This window comes from Vidua macroura, chromosome 9 (genome assembly GCF_024509145.1).
Source record: "Vidua macroura isolate BioBank_ID:100142 chromosome 9, ASM2450914v1, whole genome shotgun sequence".
NCBI classification, from domain to species: Eukaryota; Metazoa; Chordata; class Aves; order Passeriformes; family Viduidae; genus Vidua; species Vidua macroura.
Genome location: NC_071579.1, coordinates 6,049,847 through 6,071,430, shown reverse-complemented (window position 1 = coordinate 6,071,430; position 21,584 = coordinate 6,049,847). Strand labels below are relative to the sequence as shown.

Below are 21,584 nucleotides of genomic sequence, written 5' to 3'. Positions count from 1 at the left end.
ACTGCAGGGCACATGAGGCTTTCTTCAATAGTTCTTTTTAGCTGTGATAATTAATTACAAAAAGTAAGCAGAAGTGTCCAAAAAGTCAATATCCACTTAAATAAGTACAAAGATAAGCAACTTTAACATCTGCATATTGTAGGATTCGAAGAATTCTTGAACCAGTAGGGTTGCTTTAATAATCTAGTATATGTAATACTCAAAAAATAAAAGCCTTTTTACCTCTCTAGCTGTAACTAGATTTTATAAAGTTCTCTAGCTTGCATAGTGTAAGACTAAAACTGATTTTCATGGATTTAAATGAAGATATTTGATTTATTCCTTTTATGAATCAATGGAAACTAAATGCAGTCTATTTGATACTTCTTTCATCTCCCATCTTTTGTCTTGTTTTATTTCTTCTTGGCCCTCTCCATTTCACCAGCACTTCTTGTCTTCATTTCTATCTCTTTCTTTTTAATTGTTTCCCTCTCTCCTACCTTAGATTTTCTCTGTCCTGTATTTCAGTCCCTGCTTTGGGTGCTCATTGCCCACTGATTCCTCAGCACAGTGAGAGTCCAACAGAACTTTTTTCCCCTTCGCTGTTGACCACAATCACATTTGTGAAGCACTTGAGGTGATTGGAGCACAGATTGGAGCCTCTCCTTCACTTCAGGCAAATACACATAGCATACAGTAACAAAATTTCATGAGAAGCATTCTGTCTAGAAATCCAAAAGGAGAAAAAAGAGGAAGAGGAAAAACACAATCAAAAACCCCTAACCTTGTCTCTGTAGCGTACCTTGATCTCTCTTGATTTATGAGGAGTCATTTCTGTTGGCAGTTTGGAGAAGGCCTCAGGAGGCTGAAGTTTCTTTCCAGTCAGCTCTGCTGAGCCATGTAGGAGTCCCCATTGTGCCTTTCCATTTTCCTGCCATTCCTGATAACAGGAGGCCCTTTTTGTTACTGCTTCTGCCAGTGACATCCTGGATATTCCTGGAGGTGAAGAGAATGTGGTGATGTGGAAGTTGCTAAGTCAGCTTGATTTCCTGGAGGTTTTTTTTTTTTTTCCATGTGAGTTTTGGAAGACTTTGCAGCACAACCTGGTGCATGAGATTTAACTGGTGGTGGATACAACCTTATTTAACAAATGGGGAAGGGATATTCTTTCTGCTAAATGTAATGAGCTAAAAATACTGTAAACAAAACCCCCAGATCATAAAATTGCATTTAATTGATTTTGATCCTTGAAAAGTATTGCAGGAAAATATACTTCAATCCAGCTGTGGGGCTTTTCTTGGGTGGTAAACTCAAAAAGTAAATAAAGCAATTTAAGTAAAAGGTCCATGGGTGCAGGCTTTAATGTAGCCTTTAACATCCTGAGTTAGATAAATGAGCCATGTTATGACCGCAAATACATGGAAGCTGCTTCTGTAGAATCAAAAACAAGTGCTGTCTCATTGTGTTTTTTCAGAAATATCCTTTACATGAAGGGATTAGTGTTTCTTTCTCGTTTGTTTTCATTTTAACGTTACAACTTTGCTTTACTCTTCCTTGCCTGGAAGGGTTTATACTGAAATGAGTTAATTGCATCTTATGATGATGAAAGCAGTTGTGTTTATATGTTTCATGGTTATTCCTTGTTTCCTATAGGATAGCAAATCCCTGATTTTCCCTTTTGTATTGCTCATTGGCAGAAATGTCAGAGGTGCCAAGGAGACAGTGTTGATTCACTTTGAATTAGCATATTTAAACAGATTCACTTTTTCTTTTGTAATTGAGACAGTTTGCATAGACATAACAGAAATTCTGTTCATGTCTTATTTGGAAAATCAAGGGAATCGGTAAGAGATTATTGTGAAGTAACAGGATTACATGTAAATCAAGACCACCTCCCCATTATAGTCAGAATAATTGGAATAACTAAACTTAATCATTAAATAAGAGATGGGTATAGAGTTCCTTGATTTCTGACAAGCAGACAGAACTTATGCAGTATCCCTAAAATCTAGTTTTTCTTATACACTGCCTTGTATGAAGTGCTTGAGAAATGTTCAAATACACTAAAAAGCGGTATATAGAAGACTGGTAACATTTGAAATTTAAGTTTGGATTATTTCTGTGTACTGTGCTGTCGTTTCACTGTCTGGTCTTCGTGGTTATGACCCATATGTGACCAGATAAATACTGTCTGATGTCAGTGGTGTATTGATCTGAATCTGAGGAGGCAATCGAAACTGAATTCCAGTTTTCCAACAATAGGAATAAACTGGATCAATATTTAAAAAAAAGCAAAAATAGAGTTTCTTCACACATTGCCCCCAAAAGTCCCAATTACATGCAGAGGTCTCCAGCATGGCCCTTCCTTTGTCCTGTGTGGTGCTGTTCTCTCTGCTGGGAAGAGTGGGGCTTTGGGAACTTGGGGAAGCTGGATCCAGAAATCTCTGTAGCCTGAATGTGCTGGCTTGCCTGGGAGTTTGAGACACAGAATGAGCTGGTGGGCATGGCAGCTTGGAGCACCCTGAGAAACTCAAGGAGTCTAGCAAGGTCCAGTGAGGAGGTGAAGGTACTGGAACATCTCTGCTATGAGGAAAGCTGGGACTGTTCAGCCTGGAGCAGAGAAGGGATCTTATCAATGTATGTAAATACCTGGAGAGAGGTTGTAAAGAATGCAGAGCCAGGCTCTCCTCAGTGGGCACACAGGAGACCTTATCAGAGCATACAGAGAAACTCCTTTACTGGGGGGGTGAGCAAGGACAGGTTGCCCAGGGGGATTGTGTGGAGTCTTCACCATTAGAGATGTTCGAAAGCTGCTTGGACATGGTCCAGGGCAACAAGCTGTGCCCTGCCAGGCAGATTGGACCAGATGACCTCCAGAGGTCCTTTCCCAGTCAAAGATTTGTGATGTTGTCCTTTCAGTATTTTTCTTCATTAGTTCATCTAAAGTTGTATTAAAGACTTCTAGGAATAAGCTCTGATACAACTCACTGTAAGCCTAAGCAGCATCTGCCTAAACCTGCTTTTAGCTATTTGTAGTGTCTCTGTGCTGCATTCCCTCTCCTTGAAACTAGGAGAAGACTTGAGGGAAGGGTTAGGGGTGATCTGTAGTCTCCTTGTATCAGCATCTCTAAATTGCTTATGCCCATGCTTCATCCTGCAGCCAGCTGCAGGGATGCACTCGCAGTACACGCTGCCTGCTGTTGCTCAGCAGACACCCGAGTGGATGCAGGTTCAGCAGCTGTCTTCAGTGTCTCAGACACTGTGAAAGAGCCAGAAATTGTAGATGAATAGGACTTTCTAAAGTAAATTTGCGTAAAAACCAGGAATAAAATAGAATGAAGTGTTATGGTTACTGATAGCTGGCCTTACCTAAACTTTCCTTTTAGTACAGTGTTAATGGCATCTTCGTAATTACTTTCACATTCTGACTGAGGCAGGCACAAAACCCATGTGCTTGTATTTTTCTCCTCTTCCCTAACTGTCTGGCTGGCCTTCATCTTCTGCTGTGAACTGTTTCTTCAGTCTGGAGAGAAAACTTACAGATCTTGTTGAAAAGTGATTTTGATCTTTTATGCTCCCAAAGAGCCAGAGTCTTTGGTCTGGTGGGCTGATGTTGCTGTTCAGTGGTGCAAAGGGCTCTCAAGTCAACAAACCCACCACCTTTTGGATTTCTTACAAAGAGAATTGAGAAGATTGCTCTATAATGGGATCTTAATAGTCCTGGAAGGTGAGTGGTTGAAAAAACTATGTCCTTCCAAATAAAGAAGTTCCTTTTGCAGCAAAGAAAAAGTGAAGGTGATGTTGTGACAGCAAGTATTCAAGTGAGGTGTCCAGGAAGTATTAAAGTGAGGTGTCCAGGATTTGTTCCTTTTATGAATCAATGGGAACTAAATGCAGTCTACCTGGTACTTCCTTCATCTCCCATCCTTCAGCAATCAAATGATTGCTGAATTACACAGCTGCTGTCAGGGAGTGGGTCTGGGATGTAGCTGAGTTGGTATGTAAACATTACAGCTTGCCCTGGGTCTTGCTGAAGTGTTTCTGCCTGGACTATTGGAAGAACTCCACTGTTTAAGAAAATGAGGGACAGGAGTTTCCTTTTTGAAGAAACAGTCTGTGTACTTCAATGACTACAAGCTTAAGGAGCTTTTAAAAGACAATATATTGGCAATTCTTTATCTGCATGCTGCTGCAAGGCATTTCCTCCTTGTAAAAATCAGTGTCACTGAATTGGATAAACTTACAGCATTTTCTCCTTTTATTAACGTTTTGCTACCAGCAAGCAATACCAGATGCCAAAGGTCAGGGTGTATAGCTGTGAGTTTTACTGGAATTCTTCCTTAGACCCAGCTTGTAAAGGACAAGTCAGAGAACTCTGGACAAAGAGACTTGAACTGGTTACATTGATCACATTATCTTTGATGGCAAAAATAGACTTAATTTCAGAATTTGTAAAAATGTGTTGAAAGAAACTCTGATTCGATAGACAACTGCTTGGTCAGTAGTGCTGTAGGAAACTTACCTTCTAAGACCCAGGTCTTCTTCTTAAAGATTTGGGTTTTTTAAAGAATTACTATATTTTGGGGTCTTATACTTGTAGTGAAAATTTCTAGGCACTTGTGAAAAATCATAGTAAGTCTTGGCATACCATCAGTTGGGGTAGATAGGTAGGAGTCAAGGATTCAAATACACCACCTTTTCCATTTCCTGTGAAGTTTCACATGAATTTTCCACAACCATCTGATACTGGGGCAGTTAAGCATTGCTTGTTAGAAACAGGCCTTAACCTTTCCACTTGCTTCTGGAGATTACTCTGAGTTGGTGGTAGAGTCAAAAATAGTCAAATGTCAAATTGCAGATTGATTACAAGAATATTTTTTCTGATCTTTACAAATACATTTGTGGCTTTACCAGAGGAGACATAATCAGAAACCTAATCTAAAAATCAGCAAACCAGAAGGAACTTGGGCAAAATTGCTTGCGACATGGATGAATCTCTTGGTTGCCTTTTCATTGTTTGTCAGTTTTACAAACTGTCTGTTTGTAAAGTAGTGCCTATATACATAATGGAGAAAAAGGTAAAATGGTCATGAATAAACTGGGTAATGTGGCATTTACTTGGGCTGATCTATCCTCATGTCCTCCAGAGAGCCAACCTTGTGGAGTGCTAGCCATTAAAAACCAGATCAAATCTCAGACAAAATCCAGTGCTTAAACAATTGTCTTCAGCATTTAACAAAAGGATGCTTGATACCATACCTGCTAAAGATCACATAACCCAAATAAAGCCCCTAACATAGTAAAATAGAAACAGAAATACTGTGGGATCTACAAACAGATGTGCCAACTGTGTATCCTGTGGGGAAAAGACATACCCAAATTCCATCAGGTTGTGTACAGAGCACCCCAGCTCTTGTGGGAGATCAGGGAGCTTCCAAGCTGAGTCCTTAGGAGTAACTCTGAATTCATCTCATTCCATGCCAGTAGTAAAACATCGAGCCTGGTACATTCAGGAGTTGACCTCTTGCCCAGTAGCACAAACAGTGTTTTACTTCTGTTAACAACGTTCAGAGAGGATATGGCAGAGTAAGGAGAATAAATGATGTATCAGTAGCATAAGAGAGAGAGTGTATGTACAGATTGGGAGAGGGAGAAGGAAAACAAACCACAAAGATAGTAAAGGTCACGGATATCTTTTATTTTTCAGAACAACAGAGTTTATGGAGAATTGTTTTGTGTCTGATCTAATTTTGTTGGGATTTTTTTTAGAGAAAAATGTCATCTCCTCTGTTGCTGATTGATGACTCAATCCTGCTAAAGGCTGAGCTGTTTTTTACATCTTTGACTGCTACAATATAGAATCCCAGAATGGATTGGGTTGGAAAAGATGTTAAAGACCTTCTCATTCCACCCCCCTGCCATGGGCAGGGACACCTTCCACTAGACCAGGTTGCTCCAACCTGGCCTTGGACACTTCCAGGGACGGTGCAAACACAGTTTCTCTGGGCACCCTGTGCCAGGGCCTCCCACCCCTCACAGGGAGGAATTTCATCCCAGTATTCCATCTAACCCTGCTCTGTGTCAGTGTGAAGCCATTCCCCCTTGTCCTGTCACTTCAGTTCCTGATGTAGAGTCCCTCTCCAGCTTCCTTGTAGCCCCTTCAGATACTGGAACGTGCTGTGAGGTCTCCACACAACCTTCCCTTCAGCAGGCTGCACAGCCACAACTTTCTCAGCCTTCCTCTATAGGGCAGAAGCTCTAGTCCTCATGCCACTTCGTGGCATCCTCTGGACTTGCTCCAGCAGTTCCTACCCCTTCTTAAGATAGTCATCACACCACCTCACTTTATTTTTTAAAGCTGCCTACAGAATAGTATTGACATGAATATTAGTATTATTCTCAGACTTCTTTTTCCTTCTACAGTCTTTAAGAACCGTGGAATTGTCATTCTCAGTCACCCAGGTCTACTTTGTCCAGCATCTTGTAGCTAAAAATTATCAGCAGCAGCTTCTGAGAGGGATAAAAACCTTATGCTGCACAGGTGGTCAATATATCCTCATCATCCTGCTCCCAAGTAGTTTTAAGATTGATTTAAGTGTTGAAAGAAACTGTCTGCCAGGATGAGAGAAAATGGCTTCAAGTTGGGCCAGGGCAGGTTTAATTTAGGTATTAGGGAATTTTTTTCTCTGAAAGCGTGATTAGGCATTGGAGCAGACTGCCCTGGGCAGTGATGGAGTCATCATCCTTGAAAGCGTTGAAGAAATGTGTGGATGTGGCACTTGAGGATGTGATTTAGTGGTGAAAACAGCAATGCTGAGTTGTCAGTTGGACTCGATGATCTTTCTTAAAGGTCTCTTCCAATCTTAATGATCCTCTGTGATTCTGTGAAATACTTTTACAGCCTTCCAAAGTGAGTATCATTTCCCAGTTCCTTGGCAGTCATGTGGTTGATACAACAGTTCCTAACAAGCTCCTGGCTAGTGCAGTCCCACTGGTAATATGTGTAAAAGCAGCAGAGTCCCATCCCACCAGCTTTTTAACAACTAGAGAACAGTCTATTTAGAAATTATAGGTAAATTTGCATACCTAGCCTAAAAAGAGACATGTTGTAGATTGTTTCTGAGGATCCTGTCTTGGGAATTGTCAAAATTTGGCTGCTACCTGCTCAAACACAGCTTGAGAAGAATGGGACATAATTTGATAAAAGATGTTTACTTCCTTTCAGCAGAGCTATATTAGTAATCCAAAATGATGAGAGAACAGAGACTTTGATACTAAATTTAGCTCCAGGTGTGACCTGCCACAGCAAATTATTGATCTGGCCCTGTGACCAGGAAGCCTTCTGTTCCTTCTGCTTGTGGAAAGCAGTTTTGTCCAAAGAGCAATAAATACAGCCGATAGTGAGCCAGAATTTGCAAAGTTCAGCTGACCAGGGTATTTACTGAATTAACCTCAATACTATGTTGACTTCCAGCATATTGATATGTAACTGCTTAAAAATAATACTCTGAAGAATAATCCTCTGTTTTTTTCTCAGTTTCTGTTTCTCTGTTAATTAGTACTCTCTCTTATATGCTCTCAGTTGAATAAAAGCTGATGCTGATTGAAAGAAAATCTGTTTATAGATAGGAGCTGAACAACAAGGTATATGTTACAAAAATACTACAGAAGAACTGAGCATAAGCCAGACATCAATGTCTTTAAAAGGAAGAGCTATTGATTTTTTTTTTTTTTTTTCAAATACTGATTAGTAGGAAACCTTGGCTTTTCTTGGATCACACATCCTACTCGGAGGGTTACAATATGTATGGAAAATGAGGAGAGGAAAGGGATTGATGATGTGTATAGGATGTGTTGGCACAATGTGCTGTCAGATTTCATTGAAAGCATGAATTTGGTAGGACATCAGTAATAACAGAACAGCTACGTGCTAGTTTTGCAGATCATTTCAAACCCAGGCTGATTGACCTCATCACTTTTATGTATTCTGTATTTTTTGCCTGTTTGTGATTGTGTTTTAGAGGGCTTAAAGTTACTATTCGTATTCCCACGTGCATGTGTGGCAAACTACACAGAACCATAGAGAACTTTAAGGAACATAATAAAAAATACACCAAAAATCTGTTCCTTCAGCAAACACTTGGCTACTGAAACAATGTCATAAAGTCAGTAACATGCAGCTGGCAAGTCACTGTTTAAATTTATGGCTTTTCAGGATTAGGAGGCGGTTTATTGAGGGTACCTCCAACTCCAGATATCAGCAGATGTGTTTCACATCCTGGCTAAACAAGTGGTGAATGTCTGCGTTGGTAGGAATTTTTACTTTCCATACAACATGTAGAAAAGTTTCAGTATCTAATCCTTAAGAAGCATAACACACCAGATTTCCTGGGCATGGTAATTTTAAATGTTGAAAGCCTGTTTTGATTTTTTTTCCCCTTTTCTTACTTTCCTTGGTACTCTGGATCTAGCTTTTTTTAGCTAGTGAGGAGATGAAGTAACAGGCAGGACAATGTGCTGCTAAATCAGCACTTTCAGCCTCACCAGAGATGCAGACCTTTAAAATGGGCCAAGCAGATGAACTGAGTCTCCAGCACTGGTTTGTGTTGGAAGGGACCTTAAATCTCATCTCCTTCCAGCCTCCTGCCATGGATAGTGATACCTTCCACTAGAAAATGTAAATCATATTTCTATGTGTAAACACATGTGATAAAACCCAACTTGAATGAGTTTAAGGTCAGAGATAAGCCTTTGGAAATGAAGTACAGCATGAAAATTGCCTACTCATGTACATAATGGTATATTCTTGATCCCACGTAGTTCTTTTGTTTTGGGTTGTTTTCTTCCTGGGATCTCTGCCTGGTTGTGAACACAAGGAATTGTGCATATCTAATGAACTGCTTTATTTTTTCTTTTTCTTTCCCCTTGCTGTTTTTGCTCTGTGTAACCCTGTGCCTTACTAGATACCATTCAGATCAGGATTTGAGGCTGGAGTTATTACTCTCCTATTTGGCATTTCTGCGGGACTCATCACTACAGTATTTCAGTGCTTCAGATGTTAATTGATTTTCATAACACCCCACTGAGATGGGGAATTATTATTAACCAGGGAAATGGAACACAAGGAGATTGAGGTCAGAAGTGCTGCCCAGTTTGAATGCCAGCTTTGAGACACCTGTTATCCAGTTTATTATTTATTCAGTAGTCACATTAAACTCCCGAATTCCTTTAATTGCAACTGCAATTCTGTATCTCTCCATACTGAGTCAGAAGTTGGAATGCAGGCAGCACAGTAAGGAAAACTCAGCCAAGTGCTTTTGGCATTTTTTTCATTAGGGATGTGCCTGTTTTAATGAAAGTAATTTTGGGCAAAAGTGGGGCAAGTGTTGAGTCTCAACACAGCATTGAGATGTTATGCCCCAAGAGATTTTTCTTTCTTAATGATTTCTTCTGGCTGATACAATGCTTATTATTCAGTTCTTGGAACAAAATAAACAAGGCTCTACCTCCAGGAGCCTCTTCTGCTCCCTAATTGTAATTCATCATCAGAATGGCTCCACTTGTGACAACAAATTAGTAGAGGTTCTTTTTGGAGTGTGTGTGAGATGTTCTTAATTTATAAATTCCTGAAATGAATGCATAAAGATTGCCCTGTATTTCTTTATTGTGATTGTTTATGTACCCCTAATTTTCTTTTAACATATATTCAACATAAACAGTTTTCTGTTCTCTTTGTTTTATTTCTCTGTTGATCTGCCTTCTGGCATCAACTGCCCAAATTCAGCAGCTTCTTGATAGCTGGAAATGGCAGGAGTGTCAGGGAGTCAGCATTGCTCCACTGCAGAAATTCAGCTGTTCTAGAAGAGAAACAACTCGAGGCAGAGCTTGTTCAGTAGCATGGCAGCTGTCACAGCATTGACATATGAAGATAATTCTTTCCCTGAGTAGAATATTTTCTCTGAGTTGGCAGGAATTTTAGAAGTAAGATCATTAGCACCCTGAATGCCATGATAGCCATCTCACCGTGGCTTTTTTTCCTGATAAACTAACTCATCATGACTTTCAGAAGAATAAAAATGGTCAGAAAACCTAAATGAAGGTGTCTGTAAACTCATGTGCTTTGGTACTTGAGAGCAGGGCTATCTACAGACTCTACCTGGAAAAAGATGGAAACTTAACTAAAGTATTTTTGATATATTTTAAGAAGTAATTCTAAACTGATCTTCTCTCTAGACTAATTACTTGGTTTTCTTCCTCTATGGGTTTATTGTATTTGAAAAGAGAGGTTGTATTTTGAGAAGGAGTTAGTTGTCCAGTCTTAGCATGTAAATCTTATTTTGGGCCCATTTAATTACTTTCCTCCAGGTTTTTTAGATGCAGCTTTCATTAACAGGGCTGAATAAAGACTGCTTCATGCTCCTTTTAACTCAGTAAATGTTCATGTGCATTTGGGCCTTTATACAAACATTTTTAGCCCTAACTTGGGCATTCTCCTCATCAAATTCTGTGTGGTCAGTTACACTTTGGCTTCCCCAATCAAGACAAGAGAAGTACTGGGCAGTCAAGAACAATGTCTCAGCTTGACTGGAAAATCTTGTCTGTGCTGGATGTGGTGATTTTCCTGAAAGTTGCCCTGGATCTTCTCAAGTTCATGCTGAAAAATGTGTGTAACAGATTTCTATAATAGATTCTGTAACTTTGCTGGTAGATCATAAATGCTGTTTCAGCATTTAATTTTCTCACAATTTAACTGCATGGTCAGATGGATCTGGGAGGTAGACTGCAGTTATCCAGCCTCTCTGGTATTTGGAAGCCATGTAAATGAAAATAATCATTAAAGAAGTCTGATTAGAGAACTGCTTGTTATAAATGTTTTGTTATTAGTCTGTGTTTGTTTGTGATTTAGACAGTGTGGTTAATTTTGGTTGCTGATGGCTGCACGGTGCTTAGATGTCCTGAGAATAATTATGATAACACAGCAAAAGCATAAAAATATGTTTATTTTCTCCAGTGGTACCAGTTGGCATAATGAAAACATCACCTTTCTTCGTAACCTTTCCTTTCATGGCATATAAAAATGTGCCTGGCATTTTAGAGGGCTGGAACACCTCTCCTGTGAGGAAAGGATGGATGAGAGAGCCAGGGGTGTTTAGCCTGGAGAAGAGAAGGATCCAGAGCCCCTTCCAGTGCTAACAGGGGCTCCAAAAGAGCTGAAGAGGCACTTTGGAAAAGGACCTGGAGTAACAGGACACAGGGAATGGCTTCCCACTGCCAGAAGGCAGGGTTAGATGGGATTTTGGGGGAAAATTCTTTTCCTGTGAGGGCAGTGAGGCCCTGGCACAGGTTCCCCCATCCCTGCATCTCTGGAAGTGTCCAAGGCCAGGCTGGACAGGGCTTGGAGCAAGCTGGGCCAGTGGAAGGTGTCCCTGCCCATGGCGGGGATGGGATGGGAATTGGATGAGCTTTAGGGTCCTTTCCAACCCAACCCATTCTGGGGTTCTGTGGCTTCACAAAATACAGATCCTGTTGCTTTCTGGTACTAGAGGTATTAATGTCAAACAAAGGGAAAGCCACAGCTGAGATCACTGAACATGAGAATATTGTAATTGGATAAACTAATGATAGCCAATATTCAGAGAAGCCATCAGCTTTAGAGAGAGAACACAAAGTGATGTTTTAGCTTCTTGCAGCCATTTCCTTAGCTGCCATTGAAGGGAATGGAGAAACACAGCAGTGGCTATCATCTCTGGGTAGGATCATCTCCCCTGGAGTGACTCCTTGGGGTGTTTCGGCTACAGAGGGATCCAAAAGGGAACTGGAGCTGGGAATTATTGCAGACTTCTGGCTAAGCCTGCCTGGCAGCTGCATTACCGTGTGGCACAGGCTCACTGTGGAGACTTTATGGAATTAGAAAACCACTGAAATTGGGGAGATTACCTGGTTGCTGACCCCAGCAGGTGTAAAGAAGCTTTTTTTTTATGGAGAATCCTGGTTAACAAGACACAATCTGAGAGTTTAGAAGCTTTTCTGTAAGAGAAATACTCTGTTTTCAAGATAAAAGTTACTTGTAAGGGATTTATATTCCAAGTTACAGAAGAAGGTTTTGTTGGTTTTTCCTTTAGGATTACAAAGGTAATGGAGAAAAGCACCATTTGATATTTGCCAACCTAAAGGTACAGCTCACTGGAACCTGAAGATAATGAACTGTTGTAGTTCCTGCTCTGACATTTTGATACAACTTCCTCATCCACACAGTGGTGTTCTTTAGGTCTGTCTGCAGTGATTCCCATCATTTTATAGAAATCCTTTATGAATTTTTAATTAACACTTTTTATGGTAGATTCATACATACAGCATTTCAAATTAGTAGATTTAAGCTTGTAAGACAGAGACAGCCTAATTTGTTGTATTTTCTCTTTTTTTTGGGTTGGTTTTTGGTTTTGGTTTTTTTGTTTGTTTTTGTTTTGTTTTGTTTTTTTTACTGCCAGAGCAATACAGTAAGAATGTGATTTCTGGTAAAAACCAACAATTAAACAACTGGTAATTTCCTCAGAGTTCTAAAGCTGAACCTTAAGCCTGCAGGACAGAAAACATGCCCTGTTGCTCTTACTCAACTGTCCAACTATAACTGCATAAGAAACTACAAAGGATTTTCATTCTCTTCTCAAAGCATTTTTGGAGAATTCAGAAAAGCAGTTATCTGATGTATCCATGTTGAGTACACGTTAAATTTTCTATTATGTTACATTTAATTATACTGTTAATGGGTTAACATGTCACAATTTTTCTTTTTTTTACAGGATTCAGCTCAGGAGAGTGTCATCAAACGAGATATCCATCGTACGTATCCAGCACATGATTATTTTAAGGATACAGAAGGAGATGGTCAGGAATCTCTGTACAAAATCTGTAAGGTACAGTCAGTACTCTGAATTTTAAAGCCTGTTCCATATTTTGTGTGACTTTCTTTTGCCCTGCTAACCCTGTTCTGGTCCAAGTTGTTAATCAATAAGATTTTAAAGCTTTTTTTACATTGCATGTGGAGACTGCATTACCTTTTCTTTCAGCATTACCTTTTACAGCTTTGCATTTGGTACCTCTTAAGGTGCAGGTGAGAAGAGGCTCAAGCCAGCTTGAGCCTCCACCTCCACTTCAGAGGGAGTGGTGTAGGAGCTCATCTTCTGCTCTGAGGTGGAGAGATTTACAGAGGAGGAGAAATAAACCCTCAGAGCAAGCTCTGCTGTGAGGTTAAACAAGAATGTCTGTAGATAATTACCTGGAGAACAAGTTTGCTAAGCATTCCACAAGCAGTGTGTGAGCAGAGCTTTTCACTCAGAGCTGCCAGATCACCTCCAATGAAAAACACTCTTTAAGTTTTCCAATTTGCACGTGGGAAAGTTGAGGTACTAAATCAATAGATTTGTCCATCTTGTAGAGACAGACTTCTGTCGTTTGAGAGAGATCCAGAAAGTAAAATATTGCAGCCAAGCAGGGACTTTTCTGCCTGACAGTTGTAGATTTTGCTGTGGTTTTGGCAGTCAGTTTTTGTTTCACTTTTTTCCCCTAAAATTCATGTAGAATATTATATAACACAGAATTCATTCTGTTTATGTAGAATGAATGATTGCCTTAGACAAAGCCATTTCCCTTCCTCTTCCCTGTTGCTGTTTCCACCTCCTGCTGATTACTAGAAATAATGGAGTTGTCATAGCAAGCAGAAAAAAGTGTTCAGCCTTTGGGGTATAATGACACATTTCCCAGATAAATTCTGGGGTGATACAATTTGATGACTATTTGATGAAATTGATGACTATTAATTGATGACTATTAAATACAGCTGCTTAGGTACTGGGATTCAGTATTGTGAGCAATTCACATTTTAAAAGAAGTACAAAATTAGAGAATAGAGAGAACTTTCAACCAAGGATAGTGATTTCTTCCTAATCTTGGAGGGCTCTAGAGGGCTACAGGAAACATTTCCTGTGCTAGTCTATGAAAAGAATAACAATCCAGGTAATTGTGGGCTTGTCACTTCGATACTAGTTAAGTGAAAAATGATGGAATAATTCAGTTTTTCAAGAATTAAATGTGAGAAGTGTTTTATAATGAAAGCCTGTGAGTTTACTGAAAATAGATCATGACAAGCTAACACAAAAGGCAGAAATACAGGTTCCATTGGTGAAGGTGTTTTGGTTGGAATCCTCTAGCTCCTGTAGCCTGCCAAGCTCAGAATGTAGAAATGCTGGACAAATTAGAGCATGAACAAGATAAACATTAAGGAGTTAAAGACTGGCCAGCAGGTTCCTAAACAAGCACTGAATAAATGGATTTCAGTCAAAGCATTATGAATATCCCTTCTTCATTCCATGTGCTCTGGTAAGTCACCTGGAAGAAACCAGAAAGTCCCTTTCTCATGAAGATATCTTGGTGACACAGAGAAAAGGGGGATGGTAAATAATGAGGTGTAAAGGATGTGGAGATGGATGAACCTCCTGTAGGAACAGTTTGACTTGAGCAACTCAGTGTTTTGCAGCTGCTTTTAGTTACAGTGTCCAGAATTAAGGACATCTATTCTACATTTGAAAGAATCTGTAAAGTTCTGTGAGGATGATGAAAGAATTTGGGAACATTCTTTGAAAGGAAAAATTCTTTTTCATTACAGCATATCTCAGTTATTTTGTTTAATGAAGAACAAATGAAGGAATGAATCTGTCTGAACTGGAAGCAACTTAGAGGAATTATCTGTCCAGCAGGCAGCTTCAGAGGGGCACAGATCTCAGACCTTCCTGGGCTGTTTCCTTTCTGTAGGAAATGTGAATAATTCTGCATATTTTCTAAATCTGGGGGCTTTCCTTGCTCTCAAGGCCTCTACTGCTCCTGCAGAGAAAGTTGCTGTAGCTGTTAGTTCTCTTTTCTTGAAGTCTCAGAGTCCGGGTGTCAGGATGACCCCAAGATTGTAAAAGTCCTTGTTTCCCAGCCTGCGCAGCCAGAGAAGAAGTCTGAACGCGTAGGATCAGCTTCTCAAGGTTGTTTATTTTCCCTTATCTATAACATTCTTTCTCTGACCTGCTGAGCTCTGTCCAGCAGGTCAGCCATGGCATTCTGCTCTGCCCTCTAGGGCAGTGTTTACATTTTATACTAAAAACTACGTGTACTGTGTTTACAATAACGTGCAAATATCTATCATCTATGTTAGACAGTGAATCTCTACCTTAAACCAATAGAAAAGTGTCACCATCACACAAGACATGGAGGAAGAAGGAGAAGAGGGTTAGGACATGCCCAAATCCCTTCATCTTGTTCCCTTGAACCCCATTCTAAAACCTCCAAAATTCTACTTTTTCACCCTGTGTTAATTCAACTACTACACTACTCAAACCCTTGTGGCTTGTAATTCCTCATACAAAGTTGGCAGTATTTTCCACGGGCTAAAATCAAAGTCACAGGTATTTTTGACTTCATGCCAAGATCTCTGAGCCCCCTGCCAGGGTCTCGAGACAGCCAAGGCAGCCAGGGGGATGTCCTGGGTTCTCACATTGAAGGATCTTGAAACTCAGAAGTGCTGCATCCCTTACAAATAGAAAGTCAGGGGGAAATGCCAGGAGGTGTGTATGGATGAACAGGGTGCTCCTGGACAAACTCAAACACAAAAGGAAGCCTACAGAGGGTGCAAACAAGGGCAGCTAGTCTGGTAGGAAAACAGAGAAATTATCCAAGCAGACAGGGATCAGGTTTGGGAAACTAAAGGCCTGATAGAATTAAATCTGGTCATGAATGTGAAGGGTGACAAGAAAATATTCTATGGGTACATCTGTGATAAAGCTAAGAGACAATGTGGGAGAAAGTGTTCCTTCCTGTCCAGAAGGGAAGGGCAAACCTGCTTAACTCAGGATATGGACAAGGTTGAGGTACTTGATGACTTTTTTGTCTGTTTTCACTGGCAAGTGCTTCAACATCACTGCCAAGGCCACAGGAGGCAAAGGCAGGGACAGAGAGAATGAAAAACTGCCCAGTGGAGGAGAATGTCAGGTTTGAGATGATCCAAGGAGCCTGAAAGGCCACAGAACCTGATGAGATGTATCTGTGGCTCTGAGGGAACTGGCAGATGAAGTTGCTAAGCCACTGTCCATTGTATTTTAGTCATGGGCATTCTGTGAAGTTCCCACTGAGTGAAAATGGGAAAACATAACCCTCATTTTTAAAAAGGCAAGAAGAGAAGGCTGCAGAGAGGCCTTAGAGCCCCTTCCAGTGCCTACAGGGGCTCCAAAAGAGCTGAAGAGGCACTTTGGAAAAGGACCTGGAGTGATAGGGAATGGCTTCCCACTGCCAGAGGGCAGGGTTAGGTGGGATACTGGGAGGAAATTCTTTTCCTGTGAGGGTGGTGAGGCCCTGGCAGAGCTTGCCCAGAGAAGCTGCCCCATCCCTACGTCTCTGGAAGTGTCCAAGACCAGGCTGGATGGGGCTTGGAGCAAGCTGGGCCAGTGGAAGGTGTCCCTGCCCATGGCAGGTGGGTGGAATTGGATGAGCTTTAAGGTCCTTTCCAACCTAAACCATTCTGGGATTCTGTGATCTTTGATCAGAGACCTCCCTGTTTGTCCACCAAGTTGAGGGCTGCTCTTCCTGTGAAGCATTTTCTATTTACCTGGAGTTTAATGACCTCTGTCACTCAACCTCTTGTTCTTGGTAGAACAAGAGACATGTTTTGCACAGCAGCTTCACAGTCACTTTTTAATTCCCTTCTCCAAACAGCTTTGTCTCATCAGCAGCCTTTGTTTCTGTGCTATTTTCATGTTTTCTTTAAGGTTTGTGAATATTTGCAGCACATCTTTCTGCAGAGTTCTGTGAGTGACCCAGCCTTCACTCTCTGGGTTAGAACTGACTTTATTCCTACCTTTGCCTTTCTGTCCTTTTATCAATTATTTGAGTGAGTAAGGGGATGTTCTATAGCAGCTCAGTTCCCTGAAAAGCCTTTGGAATCTTGGCAAAGGGTTTATAAAAATCCTGGTAATCTTAGTGACTCCCTCATTCTTTCATGTGCTCGTTGGTTCAAAGAAGGATTTGGGAAGCATTGCTTTCTGGTAGAACAGCCATATCCAGTCCTCAACATGGAATTATTCATTCATGAATTTACTGATTACACTGAAGGGTTTATACCTACTTGCCAGTATTGAGATCAGACACAACTGCTGGGGAGATTTCCAGGCAGTAACTTCTCCTTCATCCTTGCAGAGTTTTCTTAAATGACTGTGGCTGTGACAGATATCTGTTTAGGTCTGACTGGACCTTGAGTTTATGATTAATAAACTGTTTTCTCCAGTCTGAGGGTTTCCAAGAAATATTGTTAAAGCCTAATTAATCTGTTTATAAACTTGTCATTCCATTGGGAATAAAAAGTAATAATCTGTTTTGAAAGTAATAATGTGGCAGCTTTGTATTACTAGAATAACTTTTACCCAAGGTGCTGGGTACTTATGCCCTTATTCTAATGTGAAAGCAAGAAGTTTGAAGAATGGGATTATTGAATATGGCTGGGAAGGGTCTGTCCTCAAGTGAGAGGGTAGAAAGCTGAAGAGCATTTTCTTCATTTCCACTGAAATGAGAGATGATCTGAGCTGTCAGATAAAAAGGAAAATCATTAAAAGCTCACTGCCTCATTTTAACAGGTCTGCCAGTTTTTGTTCCAACTCTTTATCTCCTCTTCAGAACAGTAGGAAATGAGGAAAGATGGGAACTTTTTCTGTTGCAGAACATTTATGTGACAAAGTACCTAAAAATAAACTTCAGGACTGACAGTGGTGATAAGGAATGAAAAGAGTTCTAGATTTTAGACTGGCGATTTCACTCGAGGACACCACTTAAGCTGGTTTTTGACAGAGCAAATTTTGAGGAATCTTTGGGAAAACTGCTGCTTCTTGCCTGCTTTCTGTTTAAATACTCTGCAAATTTCAGCTGTGTTTAAAGAGCTCACCTGAGTGTTACAATGCATAACTGAGTAGAGCTCAGTGCCTGCCTCCATGCTCTGTCCTTACTCACAGCTCGAGGCTCCAGGGAATCAGAGCACCTGGCAGAATTAATCCTCTCAGCTCTTTGGAGTGCGTGCAGTGCAGAATTTTAACAGGAGATGTGTTTGCCCTCATTTTCTGATTAAAGTAACTCCTGTTTAACAAACAACCACTGTGACTTTAATGGGGAGAAGGGAGCGTGGTGCAGGAAAATCAGTCAGGTGGGCTGGGACTGGGAAGACTGGGAAAACAGACACAATGTTTTTCAGAAAATGGTAGAATTACTTCTCAGAGGTTCAGAGTTGGTGTTAGTGGCTCTCAGTAAGCTGAGGCCTTGCAGAAGGATAGGAATCATTTGTATCAGGATGTATTTTGTTACTAAATACTTATCCCTTTGTGGATGAGATTTGTAGTTTTTTCCCCAATCCTGGTCTCACTTGCCTGAAGGTTTTAGGTGCAGGATCAGTGTGGTAGCTGGTTTGCTGTGGGACCAAACACTGTGTTTTAGTTGTTACAGTCTGTGGTTTTTTGGTACCCACATTAGCAGAGAGAATAACAAACTACTTTCTAGCAATACTAACACTGAGTGGGCTCCATTATGGAGTGGTTTAGTTTTTGTTACTGTATACTGAAATATGGAAATACCTTTGAGCTGCTCTTCTGTAACCAGTAGATTCTATGCCCATGATGAGCTGTGAATGATGGCTGAAAGTCTAACTTTCATAGGGGTTTTTTTACATTTTCATTTCTATTTTATTCCAGCATGCCTTTTCAGGTAGCCACCTCACTGTGCCTGTATTCTTCCACATTTTTGAATCCCTAGTATCTCCTTAGATTTACAAATGGAGAGTTTCAGTGTTTGTCCAGGTGTAATTATTTGTCAGAGAGCAGATGAGCAGATCTCACTTTTTCCTGCAGAAATCTCTTTGCCAATTATAGGATAAACACAATCAGTTAAGAATTATTTTTCACCTATTTTAGTTGTTTATTTTCTTTGCTCCTGGGTTGAAGGAGCAGTGCTAGTAAATATTGTTATCTTGTTTCATTCAAAGGATTTTTAGTGTTACCTTGTCTTCTTCTGTTTACATTGTAATAAGGATCCTTCTCTGTGCATCTGTGCTCAGCAGCACCATTCTTGCACACAATGAAGGATGCAATGAAATTATGTAGAATTTTCTGCTGAGCCTGTACCAGTGGAAGGTCAGCTCAGGATCCTGAATGCTGGGAATGGGCTGTTTGGGGGCCTGCCTGGTTGAAGGTGAAGATTTCTTCATCCTCACAGCTCTCCCAGCTCTGGCAGAGGCACATTGTGTAACAGCCACATGCCTCTTCTGTTACTCCACAAATGAGTAACTAATGTCTAAAAATACAGTTTTCAGTTAATGTAGAAACTCCTTGTATAATGTGATACACACTCAATGCTGCACCCATAGGAATATTATTACATTCAGGCTGTTAGCCTTATAAAAAATTCAAGTATGGAGTTTTAAATTATGCTGTTACTAAAATTATTTAGTGACTAAGCATGTAATAAAATACCTTGTTGTGAAAACATTAAAATAAAAATAATAAAATATTATAAAATATTAATAATTTTAATAAATAATATAATTTAAATAATAAGAAAAATAATAAAATACCTTGTTGGGTGAAAAGTCTGCATCAAAGTATGGATGTTTTCCTGAGACACTCTGAGTTTCAGACACCAATGAAGTCCTTTAAAAAGACTAAAGCAAGCTTCAGCACAGAGTTATGTCTGTATTAGACACTGAGTAGCTGCCCTTGGTCATTTCATAGAGAGGCACAACCTCTCCTCTCCCTTATTTAAATCTGCTGGCACTCACAGACAGAAGCTACAGAAATCCAAACTGAGGTTTTAAATTCAGCCATCTTTTCCCTACACCTTTTAAATATTAGCACTTGGAATTTTTCTGTCTACAGAAGATTCTGATCTTGGGAGATTTTCATTAATTATTTTGAAGAAGAATTTCTGCCCAGCCCTGGATTCTTGGTTCACTTTCCCAATGTGCAGATGGTTCTCAGTCATGGACTTTGAGAAGACTCTGCTTCCAAAGAATTCATTTCCTAATGATGATTACTAAGAACTCCATAGTAGCTCTTTTCAGAATACAGATAAGTATTAAAGATGTCTCAATTCTGTGAGATCTTCACTTAGTTAAAAATGAATGAAAATAGGCTTCAAGTCAGAACCTTCATTAAATCCCATTAGGAGACAGAGAATATTTAAAATCTTAGTTAACTGGGGAATTGTAATTGGAAGTTCCTCAAGAGCTTAGGAAAATAATAAGTTAAAAACTGTGAGATGTCACAGGTTGTCATGGGAAAAATCCCATCCTCTTGACGGGATAAAGCTACAATGACTGCAGTGGAAATAGGGGATTTGGGATTTTGCCTTGTTTTTATATTTCATGTGGAAAATGAAAGTTCTTTAGAAGCATAAATCTTAAATAGTTAATCTTAGACTGTTAGTTAATGATATGGTGGTATCTGTAGGCAGCATCCTTATTTTTGAGGTTATTCTGGTTAATTACATCATATTTCAGCACTATCAAATCCCATAGGTTGCTTAAAAATAAAACTGTATAATTGGAAATGTGATGTGCATTAAGATTCCAAAGTCTTTTTGCATTAGGTAGATGCAATGAAATAATGTATATTTTAGAGACTTCATTAAAAACTAAAACTTTAGTTGTCAGGATTATGATGTTTTGACTTAAGAGCAGAATCTTTCTTTGTTTGATCTAATTCTGATGCAGAACTGAAGTTTGTGTCCAAGTATCTGACAAGATCAGATTTTGGGGAAGGACCTGTTTTAAAAAATTTTCCAAAAAGTGGATCAAGCAGTTATTTTTTTTTCATGGTTTTTGGTTGCTTGAAAGGCGTTTTAATAATTACATCTTTTTACTGGGGCCCTTTGACAATTATAGGCAGTGGCACTACTTATATATGAAATAAAAATTTCATTTATATATGAAATAAAGAAATTTCATATTTTTATTTCAACCAAATTATCCAGTACTTGCTGATTTGTACTTCTATGGATCAGCCTTTTTAGAAAAGTTTCAATGTTTTCATCTCTTCTGTTTTAATCAGGCTATTAGTGGTTTACCAGTTTGCTTTTCCCCTCAAGCTTTTTTGGGTGAATAACATTTGTTCTTAATAAATTTTCAGTCATTTTATTCCTTTTAATTTATGACTGCTTCTGATACTCAGTTGGACACAGATCCTTCAACACATCCCCTGTTAGAAATGGTTTCAGCAGGATAACAAACCCGATGATTCTTCTGTAATAAAACAAACAAGGAAAGTTCATGGGGATTTTCTGCTGGCACTTAAATACAACTTCCTTACACTGACCATATATTTTCCAAGCAGAGACTTTGCCTTCCTGTTCTGAATGTGTTTGAAATGGATTTATTATGAGCTCAAATGTGTTTAGGAAGTTGATTATGATAAACTTTGCTGTTCTTCCTTCATATTTTTGTATTTAACTGCAGAGTGGGGATTTTTTGTACCCTCCTTGTTTTCCCTCTTTTGCTGTAACTTCAGCTTCTTTCAGAATCTCATAAGAAGTATGTTTTT

General features: G+C 39.7%; 1 protein-coding gene across 3 annotated transcripts in view; it reads left to right on the top strand.

Moving 5' to 3' along the window:
• Positions 1–21,584, top strand: part of RABGAP1L (RAB GTPase activating protein 1 like) — a 232,992-nt gene that overhangs the window by 112,192 nt on the left and 99,216 nt on the right. For all 3 annotated transcript variants that reach the window (XM_053984798.1, XM_053984799.1, XM_053984800.1), the window contains exon 14: positions 12,780–12,893. In XM_053984798.1, coding sequence (XP_053840773.1) covers positions 12,780–12,893 — 114 coding nt within the window. The remainder of the gene's footprint in view (positions 1–12,779; positions 12,894–21,584) is intronic.